Genomic DNA, 12,808 nt, shown 5'->3' on the forward strand with positions numbered 1-12,808 from the left:
ATTTGAGGGACCAAAATTTTTTCTACACCAATGCTCATAACAATCTTAAGAAACTATCAAAATAATAATAAAATATTTGAAGGACCAAAAATTGTCCTTGACCGATGCACATGGTCTTAGGTTATGTGAGAGATATAAACGAAAAAACTGAATTTGGTTTTGCATTTCGAGTTATCGAATTCTATGTTTATAGTTGCCATTGTTCAGTCTTCGAATCGGGTTGTCAAACGATTTGGTTTGATGCTGCTATTAGTAAATTTAATCAAATTATATATATTTTAAACCAATTGAGGTTAATTAACCACATTATGTTGACAAATGACAATCTAACAGTTTATGAGAAGAAAGAAACATTTGACTATGTGGTATGTGAATGTAAGTAAAGATCTAGATCGCATAATTTAGCATTATAGGAGTCTTTGATTAATGGTTTAAATCAACACTACTTGCACAGTTTACGACTTTGCGTAAGTGATATTGTTTAAACAAGTCCGTTTTGTTGACAAAGACGCTTTGTTGCCTTGCCATTGGATCCTAAACCCCTCTCGTCAACGATCATTAAATCATTGATTCACAAATCATAATTACGATCCTGAAATTTTCATGTTAATATTCTGTATCATACATCAATTATTGTAGTGATCTAAGTTTGCAAGTAATAATATGCTATGACCATTACTCATTAGAGATAAATGCAAGGTCTATATATTATTGTTTACGCTAATTAAAATATCTGGATTAATTACTTAAACACGTCTGTCTAGTAATGTATGGATTATTAACATTTTGAGAAAGGAAAAAAAAACAGAGCAGAAAAATAGTAATTGACAAAATGCGAATAGCAGCAATTGATAGTTCGATTTATTATAACAGTAGATAGATAAAACCAACTACATGATAACAACATGACAAAACATAAATTATTGGAGCAATGTATACAATTAAATAAAGGTGATATTTACATGTAAACCACACATTAGATGATACGAAATTACGAATAAACAGACAATATAATTAGGGAAAAAAACCAAAAAACAAAATACAGCTACGAATTGTATAGTTAAGGAACCTTAAAAAAACATATTCGAATGGGGTGTTCCTTAATGTTAATAATCAAAACGTATTGTGGAAGATGAATACAGACAGCTAAGTACAAAATGACGAAGGTGAGGCTGTACTGTACTCTTCAGTTCTGCCCCAAAGTGAAAGAAGCTGCCTTTAAGCTTCTTCTTTCCCTCAACTCTGTAAACCAAAGAAAAATATAATAAACAAAACAAAAGGTACAAAAAAAATTTAAAACTGAATTATTAAGTATTAATAAAATAAAAAGTGTCAATTTAAAAAAGATATTTTTGCAAAAATCAAAGTTGGAAGATTTTCTTGCTACCTGTGCCACCGCCCTCTCTCTCTCTCTCTCTCTCTTAGGTTTAACAGAGACATAGAAATAAGAAACCCTGAAACAAAGATAAAACAAAACACAAGTTTTGAGTGTGTTTTTTCAGCTTCTCTCTCTTCTCTCTCTCTCAACCGCCTTTATTACACAAAACACCTTCTCTCTCTCTCTCTCTCTTATAATCTCTCTCACCATTTCTCTCCTCTTCTCTTCAAAAACTCAGAAAAGAAGAACAAAAGAGTTTTGAGTTTGAAACTCTTTTTCTCTCTCTCTCTCTGTCTCTAAAAACAGAGTTGTGTCTGTGTAAAACATACAAATCTAAGAAGAAGTTATGAATAAACAAGATGTTATGAAACTTCAGGTATACGTCTTCTCCTTCTCTTCTTCCTCTCTCTCTCTCTCTTTCTTCAAGCTTCTCTGTGTGTAGATTTATTATTATAGAGCTAATTGTTTGTTCGGATTTTGGTTCTTGCAGACTTGTGTTCTGAAAGTGAACGTACACTGTGAAGGATGTAAGCATAAAGTGAAGAAACAGTTGCAGAAAATTGAAGGTCTTTTCTTCCTCTATATTGTCATTTCAAAATGTTAATTTGGTTAAGCTGATTTCAAAACATTAACATAAAGGTCTGATATTTATGAAGTGGGTTCTCCTCAGAATCCATGGATCTATAAATATTTAGTTTTTATTTATTAAATTATCAGCTCAGACATATGAAAGCTCTGAAATTTATGAACTGTGTTGTCTGTAGGTTTTATATCCTGTTTTGTGATACTTTCATCTCTCACATCAAAGAGGTTACTGCTAGTTTTTCCAAAACAATGAAGTTCAAAGTTTTGAGATTTGCCATCTCTTTGTGTCCTCTTTTTATGTCAATTTCCCTAAACAACAGCAAGAATTTTTTGAGTTTTGCTTGGTATAATCTGACATAAAAGTTCCTAATTTTAGCTAATAGAGTCCAAAGTTTTGTAATTTTTCCACATGAACCAATGTAATTTTAACTCGACTCATACAAATTGTGTTTACTTTCTTGAGAAAGCTCTTTCTTACATTGGTTCTGTTATGTTTTTTCCTTGATTTCAGGCGTCTACTCTGTAAAAGCAGATGTAGAACAAGGGAGAGTGACTGTCACAGGGAACGTTGACCCAGCTCTTCTGGTTAAGAAACTCAGCAAGTCAGGCAAACATGCCGAGATCTTAGGCGGTGGTGGAGGCGGGGGCGGAGGAGGAGGAGGGAAAGGGTTTCCTAATATGAATGGACAATTTGCAAATCTCAACATGAATGGAAACGGTAAGCCAAAAGGTGGAAAAGAGAGTAACCAAGTCAAGGGTAAAGCTGGTGGCGGTGGAGGAGGTCAGAGTCATGGACATGGCCAACCAATGCAATTGACTCATCAACAGATTCAGCAAATGATGATGATGAAAGCTGCTGCTGCTGCTCAGGGCGGTGGTAATGGTGGTGGTCAGATGAAGATGCCGCCGCCTATGGCAGCTAAAGATCAGAAGAAGTCAGTTAAGTTTGCTGAAGAAGATGATGATGAGTTTAGTGAGGATGACTATGATGATGAGGATTTCAGTGAAGATGATTATGATGATGATGAGTTCGATGATGATGAAGATGACCATGACGAGATGGGTCATGGAGGAGGAGGTAATCACATGCCTCCTAACAAGATGATGATGCAAAACAAGATGCCTCAGATGAATGGTCATCATGGCGGTGGTGGTGGACCTAAGGGGCCTAATGAGATAATGATGATGATGAATGGGTTCAAAGGCGGAGGTGGCGGCGGCGGAGGAGGAGGAAAGAAAGGCGGAGGCGGCGGTGGTGGTGGGTTTGAGATTCCGGTGCAAATGATGGGAATGAGTGAGGGTAAAAATGGAAAAGATAGTAAAAAGGGAGGTAAAGGAGAGAAGGGTAAGAAAGAAGGGAAAGAGAATAAAGGAAGTGGGGGCAAAACCGGAAAAACAGATGCCAAAAGTGGTGCTAGTGGCCTTCTAGGGTTTTTCAAAAAGGGTAAAAGTGGTAAAGGAGATGAGAAGAAGAAGGACGCAGGGAAGAAAGATGGGGGTGGGGGTAACAAGGTCAAATCATCTGGAGCAGGAGGAGTTCAACATTATGATAGTGGGCCTAAGAAAGGAGGTGGCGGGTCCAAAGGAGGTGGCCATGGGGGCCATGATATTGATGAGCTTATCAAACAACACAGCAAAGGAGGAGGAGGAGGAGGTGGAGGTAACAAGGGCAATCATAATAACCACGGTGCCAAAGGGATTGGTGGCCCAATGGGTCAAGTTGGTCCGATGGGTCCAGGTGGTCCGATGGGTATGATGGGTCCAGGTGGTCCTATGGGTATGATGGGTCCAAGTGTTCCGATGGGACCAATGGGACAAGGCGGAGCTTACCCGGCGGTTCAAGGCTTACCGATGAGCGGAGGTGGGGGATATTATCAGGCACCACCTCAGGCAAATCATCAAATGAACCAGCAACAATATATGCAAATGATGATGAACCAACAGCAGCAGCAACAACAACAACAACAACTACAACAGCAACAACAAGCGGCAGCTCATGGAGGCTATGGTGGTGGTGACATGTACCATCCAATGATGTATGCTCGGCCTTACCCTGCAGTCAACTATGCTCACCCGCCTCCGATGCCACCTCCTCACTCGGATTCTTATACTAATATGTTCAGCGATGAGAATCCTGGTGGTTGTAGTGTTATGTGATCTATGTAATGTTAAATTAGAATATGGACATGAATGTTTGTCTTCTTAGTCTTATGTTTTATTTTTTTTGGTTGTCCTTATCTTTTATTTTTTACTTTTTGAGGATTGGAAAACAAAATGTGCTTTAATTTTGTTAGTGGAATGATGTTTATAATATCTCGATTTCGGCAAAAGAACGGTTATTGTAGGCTTGGTTATTGGATACATTACAAAGTAAGATTTGGTGTTTATATCTTTTGTCTTTATTTTTTTTGTGTGTGAAAAGGATTTAGCAGCCGTCTCTATAGTATAGTTAGGTATACAGCATTATCATTTATGATATAATAAATCTGTATAGTGTGCCACTACTGTTGATCATAGACCATATTAAATTTGACCCATAAAGTACCAGCACTAGAGACTTATGTGTGTAGATTGTGATGTTTAGCAAAAAAAACAATCCACAAAAGTATAGATAAGATCTTTGAGAATTAGCCACATTGTGTACTACCAAGTAATTTTTCAAAAGGTCAAATTAGTGTATGAATGATTCGAGAAATAAATCAAATCACTCCCAATGATTTCACTAGAAAACGTAAGTGTCCTTGTCAAAACTTGAATTCATATTTTGGCCAGATACAATGCAGACAAATATTGTGTTTCTGACTTTTATCATTGCTTTGCTGATGGGTTTTTTAGAGGAACAATTAATAATATTTTGGTATACTCTATTCTATTGGGCCTGAAAGATATAGCATGCCTAGTACTAAACTCATTCCGGTTTAATCAGTCAACCATATCGATGTAACGATTTATTAAACCGGGTATAAATACCGATTTACATAGCATCCCCATCGGGGATCATACGTGTCTTGACCAATCACATTACAGAAACGATCACTAAACAGAGAAGTTAAAAACGCTCTGTCTTCGTCTTCTTCTACTTCTTCAAAATTTTGTAACGGAGACGGGATCGAGCGATAAGTCCCCGGTGAAAAAAATTATAATAAGGATTTGATTAATCGTAGCAGGGGGAAAGGAGATTAAAGATGCATACTTTTGGATACAGAGCTAATGCTCTGCTCACGTTCGCAATCACGGCGCTTGCCTTCATCTGCGCAATCGCGTCTTTCTCTGACAAATTCAGCAACCAAAACCCCTCTGCTGAGATCCAGGTATTTCTAAAACGTTCTGCGTTTGGTTTACATATATCCCATAGCTGCTTCCTATGCCGCGGATCTGCGTTTGGTGAATTGATCTGTCTTTTAAGTTGTTTATATCGAATGTGGAATCATGGGAAAGCCTGTGTTTTTTTTATTTGTGTGTGTTTTTGGTTGTGTTGTTGTTTTGCAGATACTTAATATCAATCGGTTTAAGAAGCAATCTCATGGAAACGATGAGGTATGGGTTCGACCTTGACCTAAGGTTTTTTATGTCTTATATATATATGTTCATGAATGCTAAAGGTGCTTGCTTTATTCCCCAAGTTTAGTAATTCATATCAAAGCTTTCGAATTTTGATTAACTTAAGACACTGGTGATAGTAGTTTATAAGACTCTTGTCAGATTGTTGATTTGTGGTTACTGAATCTACCCTTAAGTTTAAGCATACATTTTTGTAGCTTCCTCTTCTTTACCCAGTTTCCCGAGTTCCCTCTGTCGGTTATTCCAAATTCTGACCATTTTTTACATTGTCATACAGGTCAGCTTGACATTGGACATATCAGCAGACTTGCAGTCACTATTTACTTGGAACACCAAACAGGTTTAACATCTGAAAACACTTACAGTACTTGTCTTTTGCTATACTACCTGAATCCATTGCAAATTGGGCTGCTCCTGCTGGATGATCTTTTATTAAACCGAACATGTTTGCAGGTTTTCGTTTTCGTAGCAGCAGAGTATGAAACCCCGAAGAATTCCCTGAATCAGGTTTTACAGCTCAAATGCAAAGCCTTCTTCTGAGGGATTTGTACATCTTTCAGTTAATCACTAATGGATATTCACATTTCGTTTGCAGGTTTCTCTATGGGATGCCATAATCCCTGCCAAGGAAGATGCCAAATTCCGAATTCAAGTCTCAAACAAGTACCGTTTCATCGATCAGGTACACTAATCTAAACAAACCCCACCAAGTCTTCTGCGTTTTTACACTTGTTTAGATACGGAAACTGATCATCGTTTGGGATCTTTCAGGGACAAAATCTTCGTGGAAAAGAATTCAACTTGACACTACACTGGCATGTGATGCCCAAGACTGGCAAGATGTTTGCTGACAAAATAGTCATGCCTGGTTACAGTTTACCAGATGCATACAGATGATGAAGATTGAATGAATACATCAAACATCGTCCAAGAGTTTTTGAATTTCAGTTTTTCTGAAAAGTTTCAGACTTTTCTTATTTGAAGGAAAAACTAATTTAAAAGTACTAATGGTCTTAGCAGTAAACACAGATATTCTTTCAAGTGATCTCAAGTAGTTTTCATTTATCATTAAAACAAAATTTAGTATCAAGGTTATAACATTGCTTCAACAGAACTATGACCTAACAGTTTAGCTATCCTTTTGCTTTTCATGGATTCTCTAACTAGCCTAACATCAGTCCATCTGCCAGCTTTGGCATAAATATTAGATAGAAGAACATAGATTCCGCTACCGAGTTCTTCTGATTCAGCAACCACAGATTTTATCCGATCTGCAAGATCTATATTTTCATGCATCTCACAACCATTTAACAATGCACCCCATATATTAGCATTGGGTTGTATCGGCATAGTCTTTACCAATCTCTCTGCTTCTTCAAAACAACCAGCACGGCTCAAGATATCAACCATACATCCATAGTGTTCAGCAGTTGGTTCTATGCCGTAAAGATCTCTCATTTCCGCAAAGTATCTTCGTCCTTCTTCGACCAGACCTATGTGGCTGCAAGCATATAGAACCCCAATATATGTGATTCCATCAGGTGTAGCATTACTCTCATCTCGCATACGCTGGAACATACCCAATGCTTCATTCCCATGCCCATTACTAGCTAACCCGATGATCACAATAGTCCAAGCTACTGTATCTTTCTTCTCCAAATCTTCAAACGCTTGCTTTGCGCTCTCAGCATCCCCTGTTTTAGCATACATATTCACAACTGCACAAACTATAGCAGCATCTTTCATAAAGCCAGTTTTCAAAACATACGCATGAACCGGTTGTCCCAACTGTGAACACCCTTGAATCATGGAAGCTCTGATCATACTCAAAAACGTTACTTTATCTGGAACGAAACCTGCAGAACGCATATCCAATAACATAAGCATCGCCTCCTCGGCATCACCGTTCTGACTATACCCTGTGATAATAGAGTTCCAAGAAACCAAGTTTCTCTCAGGCATTCCATCGAACAGATACCTTGCGGTTCTCAGATCTCCACATTTTGCATACATATCAATGAGACTTGTAGCCAATATCACATTAAAATCAAATCTTGACTGACAATATGGATCAAAGCCTAATTCTTTAAGTAACCCATGAAACCATTTCCCAGCCGCAATGTCCTTACACCTACCACAAGCAACCAAACGATCCACCATTATTGTCTCATTTGGCTTCACACCAATACTCTCCATCTCCCTAAACGCTTCAATCGCGTCGCTAAACCTATCATTATTCACAAACCCAGAGACCAAACTTCCCCAAGCAACAACGTTCCACTTTGGGATATCCTCAAAAACCCTCAAACCACAATTCACTTCTCCACAACACATATACATATGAAGCAAACAAGTAGAAACATACATATTCACTTCAAACCCATTTTTCACAACAAACCCATGAACACAACTCCCGAATTGAACATCCTTTAACCCAGAACAAGCCTTAAGCACATAAGGGAAAGTGAAATAATCCGGAGAATAACCTTTTCGAAGCATATCTTCGTAAAAGATCAATGCTTTATCTTGGTTTGAACTGTTTGAGTAGCCTCTGATCATCGAGTTCCATATATACACGCTTGGGAAATCGATAATTTCGAAAACTGATCTCGCGTAGCTGAGATTCATAGTCTCGGGAGAAGTAGTGCAGAAGTCTATGAGTCGGCTTAGAGGAATGACGTTTTTGATAACTGAGGATTTGATCATTAAGCCATGGAGTTGATTCAGTTCAATCATGGATCTGCAATTCTCCAATTGGGAGAGGATTGGTTTGTAGTGCTTCTTCATATTTCAAACTCAGTCTCACTCACCAAAGTTCACACCTTTAAATAGAATCGGGTGAAGTTTGTTATTTTTAAATAGTTTTGGGTTCAATTTGAATGTTGAAAGCATTTTAGCTTTAATTTTGCAATATTTTGCAAAAGAAGATACATATATAAAAGGGTGTGTTAGTTACACGACGTCGTAATACCGAATAAGCGGAAACTGAAGAGACCTGAGTTGGTTATGGCGGCGAAGGAGATCGCCGGTGGGAGTGGTTCCATCGACGACGGACCCGATAGTGATCCATGTCCTATCTGCCTTGGACTAATGCGCCAAGACTCTTACCTCGATACCTGTTTCCGTACGTTTCTCCTCTCTTTCAAATTTTCTGTTAAAACTTGTGATTAGATTATGCGCCAAAGTTATATAGATGATTCCTTAATTTCATATAGAGTTTAAAGATTCAATCTTTGGTTTCTTTTGAACCCCTCACTTTTTTTCTGTGACCAATTTAAACAGATTTGATTAGTTAATTTTCCAAAAAGGATTGAATTGATTATTAGCTCTTGTGTGTCTGTGTATCTTAGCTAGGCTATGGTTTTAGGTAATGACTGATACATTCGTAAAAGTTGAATATAAACTGTTTAGAACATATATATATATTTTTGTTTTGCTTTTCTGTTGTGTTGCAGACAAGTTTTGTTTCAGTTGCATCAAACAATGGATCAAAGTTGTTTCCAGCAAGGCCTCTAAGCAATTATCTTCAGTGAAATGTCCTCTCTGTAAGGTTTGCTTCTTAGAAACGCTATTTTCTGCTCACAACAACACCTTGAGGAAGTTGTTTACAGGAATGACTATAATGACACTATGCAGAGAGATAACTTCTCGATCATCCACAACTACGATGGGTGTTCTTTTGAGCGGCATTATATCAACCGGAATATTTCAGATGGGTAGGTTAGCTGTTTTGTTTTCTATAGTTGGACATACTTTGTTTAGAGAGTATCTAACTCTGGTTTCATCTTTGTTTTGCAGATTTGTATTGACAAAAGAACAGAGATACAGGTTGAGATGTTACTACACCGAATCAGGTTTTTTCCCTTCTCTGCTTGTACATATTCTCCTGTTGTGTCTTTCCTTCTTATGATGGATGGAACTTATGAATATATTACCGAGAAACTAAAGATCAAAATCACGCTTGCGCATAACATAATTGATACAAGAGTTGGAAATCTGTTACTTAATTTAGTTTGTCAGTAGAATCAAATGTGTCTATCAATCAAGAATGAGATTTTTATGAAATCTCTAATCTCGGTCTGGCTTAACCAGGTTTCGTGGCTGATGTATTTGATGTTGCACGGTTTTGGAAGCTGCAAAAGTTTCTTTATCCAAACCGTTGGCTTGAAGCCTGGTTGAGGAGAGAGCTCCAAGCCCTAATGCAGGTTTGAATCTGTGCAAATCTCTTTCTTGTATATTTCTGCCTTTTTGCTGTTATGTTCTTGTTGAGTTGTTGTACAAAGATGATTTTGTTCTTGCTTTTAACTCAGTTTTGTCCCTTTTCTATAGGAGGAAGATGTTGATATTGTTCTGCACCATTTGGTCGGTGTGATGGAATCCTTCTGCAAAAGGTAAAGCTCTTAAGGAAAACTTAACTTAAAAGCTTATGGATATATCTTTGATTGGCTAGAGTTTAACTGATCAAAGCAGAAGCTTGATGTTCTGCGGACATCATCAGTTTATACGTGTTTAAGTTGCTTATGAAAGCGGTAAATTAGTCTGTATCTCTGGGTGGCATGAATGAAAATGACTTGCTTTCTCTCATTTTAGATTCGAACAGAGACGCAAACAAGAAGCAAGAAGCGTAGAGACAACAAACCAAGAACAATTCAAAGCAGTCGTCTCAGAAGCAGCACGTCCATTTGTAATGGCGAGAACAGACCGGTTTGTGGATGAGCTAGAACTCTTCCTAGCATCGGGGCTGAACATGGAGGCCTATGATGGAATCTATAAGCAGCAATTAGGCTGGAACAACCGAAGAGAGATTGGTGCGGTTAATGAAGAACGGGAAGAAGAAGAACATAACATAAGAACACGAGTGACTCCTTACTTGTTTATCTCCGAGGAAGACTCAGACTAAGACAAAACCGTTATTACTTCTGTACAATATAAAGAAACTCATATAACCTCTTGTGAACTGTACTGACGACTGATTAATGGTATACCTGTTTTGATTTGTTTTACTTTGTCTTTGTGTGATGCTAAGAAGATCTTTTCCTCGAAGAAACCAACCACAAAACCTGTTTTATTATTCATTTCTCTCTTTGTTTTTACATTATTCATCATATAAAACAAACACACAACTTCACCAACATTTCACCTTATTACATTACACAACTATTGTAAGAACTTCCTAAACACAGACATGTACAACCGTAAGTTCAAGCGTTCACGATAAGACCACCTGCACCAAAACACGTCTGCGTTACAATAGGCCACAAACAGAGAATATGTTAAACCCAAGAAACAGAGGACTGTGATGGACTTAGCGCGTAGGAATACCCAATCCGGTGTAAAATAACTCAGTTTCATTTATTCTAAAAGAACCGCACCAAAAGAAGCTAAACCGAATTAAACTCTAATTTCCCTTTTTTAAACCCATTCAATCAAAATTCAGAACCAAAACCAAATCAACCAGAACTTACCGTTTGGATGGAGGACCTGGCCAGTATAGTAGGAAGAGCAATGGTTACAAGCCAAGAAGACGTAGGAAGGAGCCACTTCCACAGGCTGAGCCGCTCTTTTCATTGGTGTCTCTGATCCAAACTGCTTGATCGCTTCGTCAGAGAAGGATGCGGTTATCAGAGGAGTCCAGACCGGACCAGGAGCCACTCCGTTCACACGAATACCTTTTGGAGCAAGCTGAAGAGCTAAGCCACGTGTGAAGGAAACAATGGCTCCTTTAGTAGATGTGTACTCTAGTAAGCTCGAGTTTCCTCCGTATGCAACAACCGACGTCGTATTTATGATACTGCTCCCTTCCTTCATGTGCTTCAACGCGTACCTATGATTTGATTACCACAATTACGGTACATAATAAGATCTAAACTCTAACCAAACCAGAGTCCGAGTGTTAGGGTTTTTTTACTCACTTGACCAAGAAAAACTGCGAGAAGATGTTGGTACGAAACACTCTCTCAAGCCTGGCCTCATCGATATCTTCAATCGAAACCTCATGCTGCTCGGCTGCACAATTCACAAGCACGTCGATGCGTCCAAAGGCGTTCACAACTTCCTCAACGACCCTCTTGCAGTTCTCCTCGAACCCTAAATCAGTAGCGATCATGATTGGCTCTTTAGCTTCACTCGTCTTAACCTCGTGAAGCAAACGCAGCGTTTCGTCTGCGTCTTTGTCCTCTCGACCTTTCACGTACGTGAAAGCCACGCTCGCTCCTTCAAGCGCATAACAGTGACACACTGCTTTACCTATCCCCGAGTCTCCTCCTGTCACGAGTGCTACTTTTCCCTGCGGATGATTTCAAAGATACCTTGTGATACACGTAGGTATGAATAAAACGCCCATTTTGCATTTAAATGTTATTTTTTTTCCTATCGTAGCCTCAGTTATGTCAAAATATATGCATGTCGTATGATTTTTAGATGGATATGATTTATTAAAGTGATCCAAAATGGGAAAACGAAAAAACTACATGAAGTTTGTTGGAAGGTTTGTAGTTAGAGCTAGAGAACTCGGGAGTTGGCTCCATGACATGTTGTATCCCTGGTTGTGTCTCTTGCTTCTGCGGCGGAAACCCACTCGCCATCTTTCACACTCAAAATTTCCGATAAGTTTTTTCCGAAAAAGTTACCCTATATATGAAAATTATGAATGATCAAGAGAAACAAATAAGCTAAAAAAAGGCGTCTAAACTGAGAGCTTCTTTGAATGATGTACCACGTTGCATATCAATTTCGGTGACGTGGACAAGTCATTGCAACGGCGCAGCTAAGGAGGAGTCCACGTGGTTAAAATCAGCTTATTTGGGATAAACATTAGTCCCATTGAGTGATTGAGATATATACAAAAACTTGCATGCTTCATGGTCTACATGACACAAATTCCTTGTGACTATATGTAGCTATCTTTGTTTGAGGTATAAAAATTTGGTCTGAAGGGGCTATAATTTTGAATGAAAGTAGATATCCTTTATAGGAATTTACATTGTCCCATTGAAAATATCTAACTCTAGACTGTCTATAGTTCTATACGAATCTAATACTAACAACTAAAAGGGATATAATATGGAAGTTGAAAAACCAAAGGAGAAACTTGGATTAGAACACTTCACAATACATCATTAATCATAAAATCAAGATTAATTGGTACAGTACAAGAGTTAGTCTTTCTAAGCTTTCGTGTTTGTAATACTATAATAACGATTTTTAAAAATAATTTCCGCGATCACTCTGAATCAATAAACTCTCGGTAATCTTCGGTTTTGTCCTCATGAATGGTCAGGAAAA

General features: G+C 38.2%; 5 protein-coding genes across 5 annotated transcripts; 3 read left to right on the forward strand and 2 right to left on the reverse strand.

Annotated features, from left to right (window-relative positions):
* LOC104744656 (uncharacterized PE-PGRS family protein PE_PGRS54-like) lies at positions 1,401-4,276 on the forward strand. The gene is made up of 3 exons (XM_010465739.2): positions 1,401-1,754; positions 1,869-1,944; positions 2,475-4,276. The coding sequence occupies exons 1-3, from the start codon at positions 1,725-1,727 to the stop codon at positions 4,118-4,120; spliced, it is 1,752 nt and encodes a 583-aa protein (XP_010464041.1). The 5' UTR covers positions 1,401-1,724; the 3' UTR covers positions 4,121-4,276.
* On the forward strand, positions 4,955-6,569 carry LOC104744657 (signal peptidase complex subunit 3A). Its single transcript, XM_010465740.2, has 6 exons — positions 4,955-5,274; positions 5,453-5,500; positions 5,802-5,864; positions 5,978-6,031; positions 6,120-6,206; positions 6,296-6,569. The coding sequence occupies exons 1-6, from the start codon at positions 5,149-5,151 to the stop codon at positions 6,419-6,421; spliced, it is 504 nt and encodes a 167-aa protein (XP_010464042.1). The 5' UTR covers positions 4,955-5,148; the 3' UTR covers positions 6,422-6,569.
* LOC104748023 (putative pentatricopeptide repeat-containing protein At3g05240) lies at positions 6,617-8,311 on the reverse strand. Its single transcript, XM_010469717.1, has one exon. The coding sequence runs from the start codon at positions 8,309-8,311 to the stop codon at positions 6,617-6,619; it is 1,695 nt and encodes a 564-aa protein (XP_010468019.1).
* Positions 8,498-10,520, forward strand: LOC104744658. The gene is made up of 7 exons (XM_010465741.2): positions 8,498-8,648; positions 8,980-9,074; positions 9,161-9,240; positions 9,323-9,378; positions 9,617-9,729; positions 9,854-9,915; positions 10,115-10,520. The coding sequence occupies exons 1-7, from the start codon at positions 8,531-8,533 to the stop codon at positions 10,422-10,424; spliced, it is 834 nt and encodes a 277-aa protein (XP_010464043.1). The 5' UTR covers positions 8,498-8,530; the 3' UTR covers positions 10,425-10,520.
* Positions 10,565-12,185, reverse strand: LOC104744659 (glucose and ribitol dehydrogenase homolog 2-like). Its single transcript, XM_010465742.2, has 4 exons — positions 11,995-12,185; positions 11,437-11,810; positions 10,990-11,348; positions 10,565-10,748 (listed from the first exon to the last, which is right to left on the reverse strand). Exons 1-4 carry the CDS (start codon positions 12,106-12,108, stop codon positions 10,726-10,728), a joined length of 870 nt encoding a protein of 289 aa, XP_010464044.1. The 5' UTR covers positions 12,109-12,185; the 3' UTR covers positions 10,565-10,725.

This window comes from Camelina sativa, chromosome 15, assembly GCF_000633955.1.
Source record: "Camelina sativa cultivar DH55 chromosome 15, Cs, whole genome shotgun sequence".
In the NCBI taxonomy this organism is placed as follows: domain Eukaryota; kingdom Viridiplantae; phylum Streptophyta; class Magnoliopsida; order Brassicales; family Brassicaceae; genus Camelina; species Camelina sativa.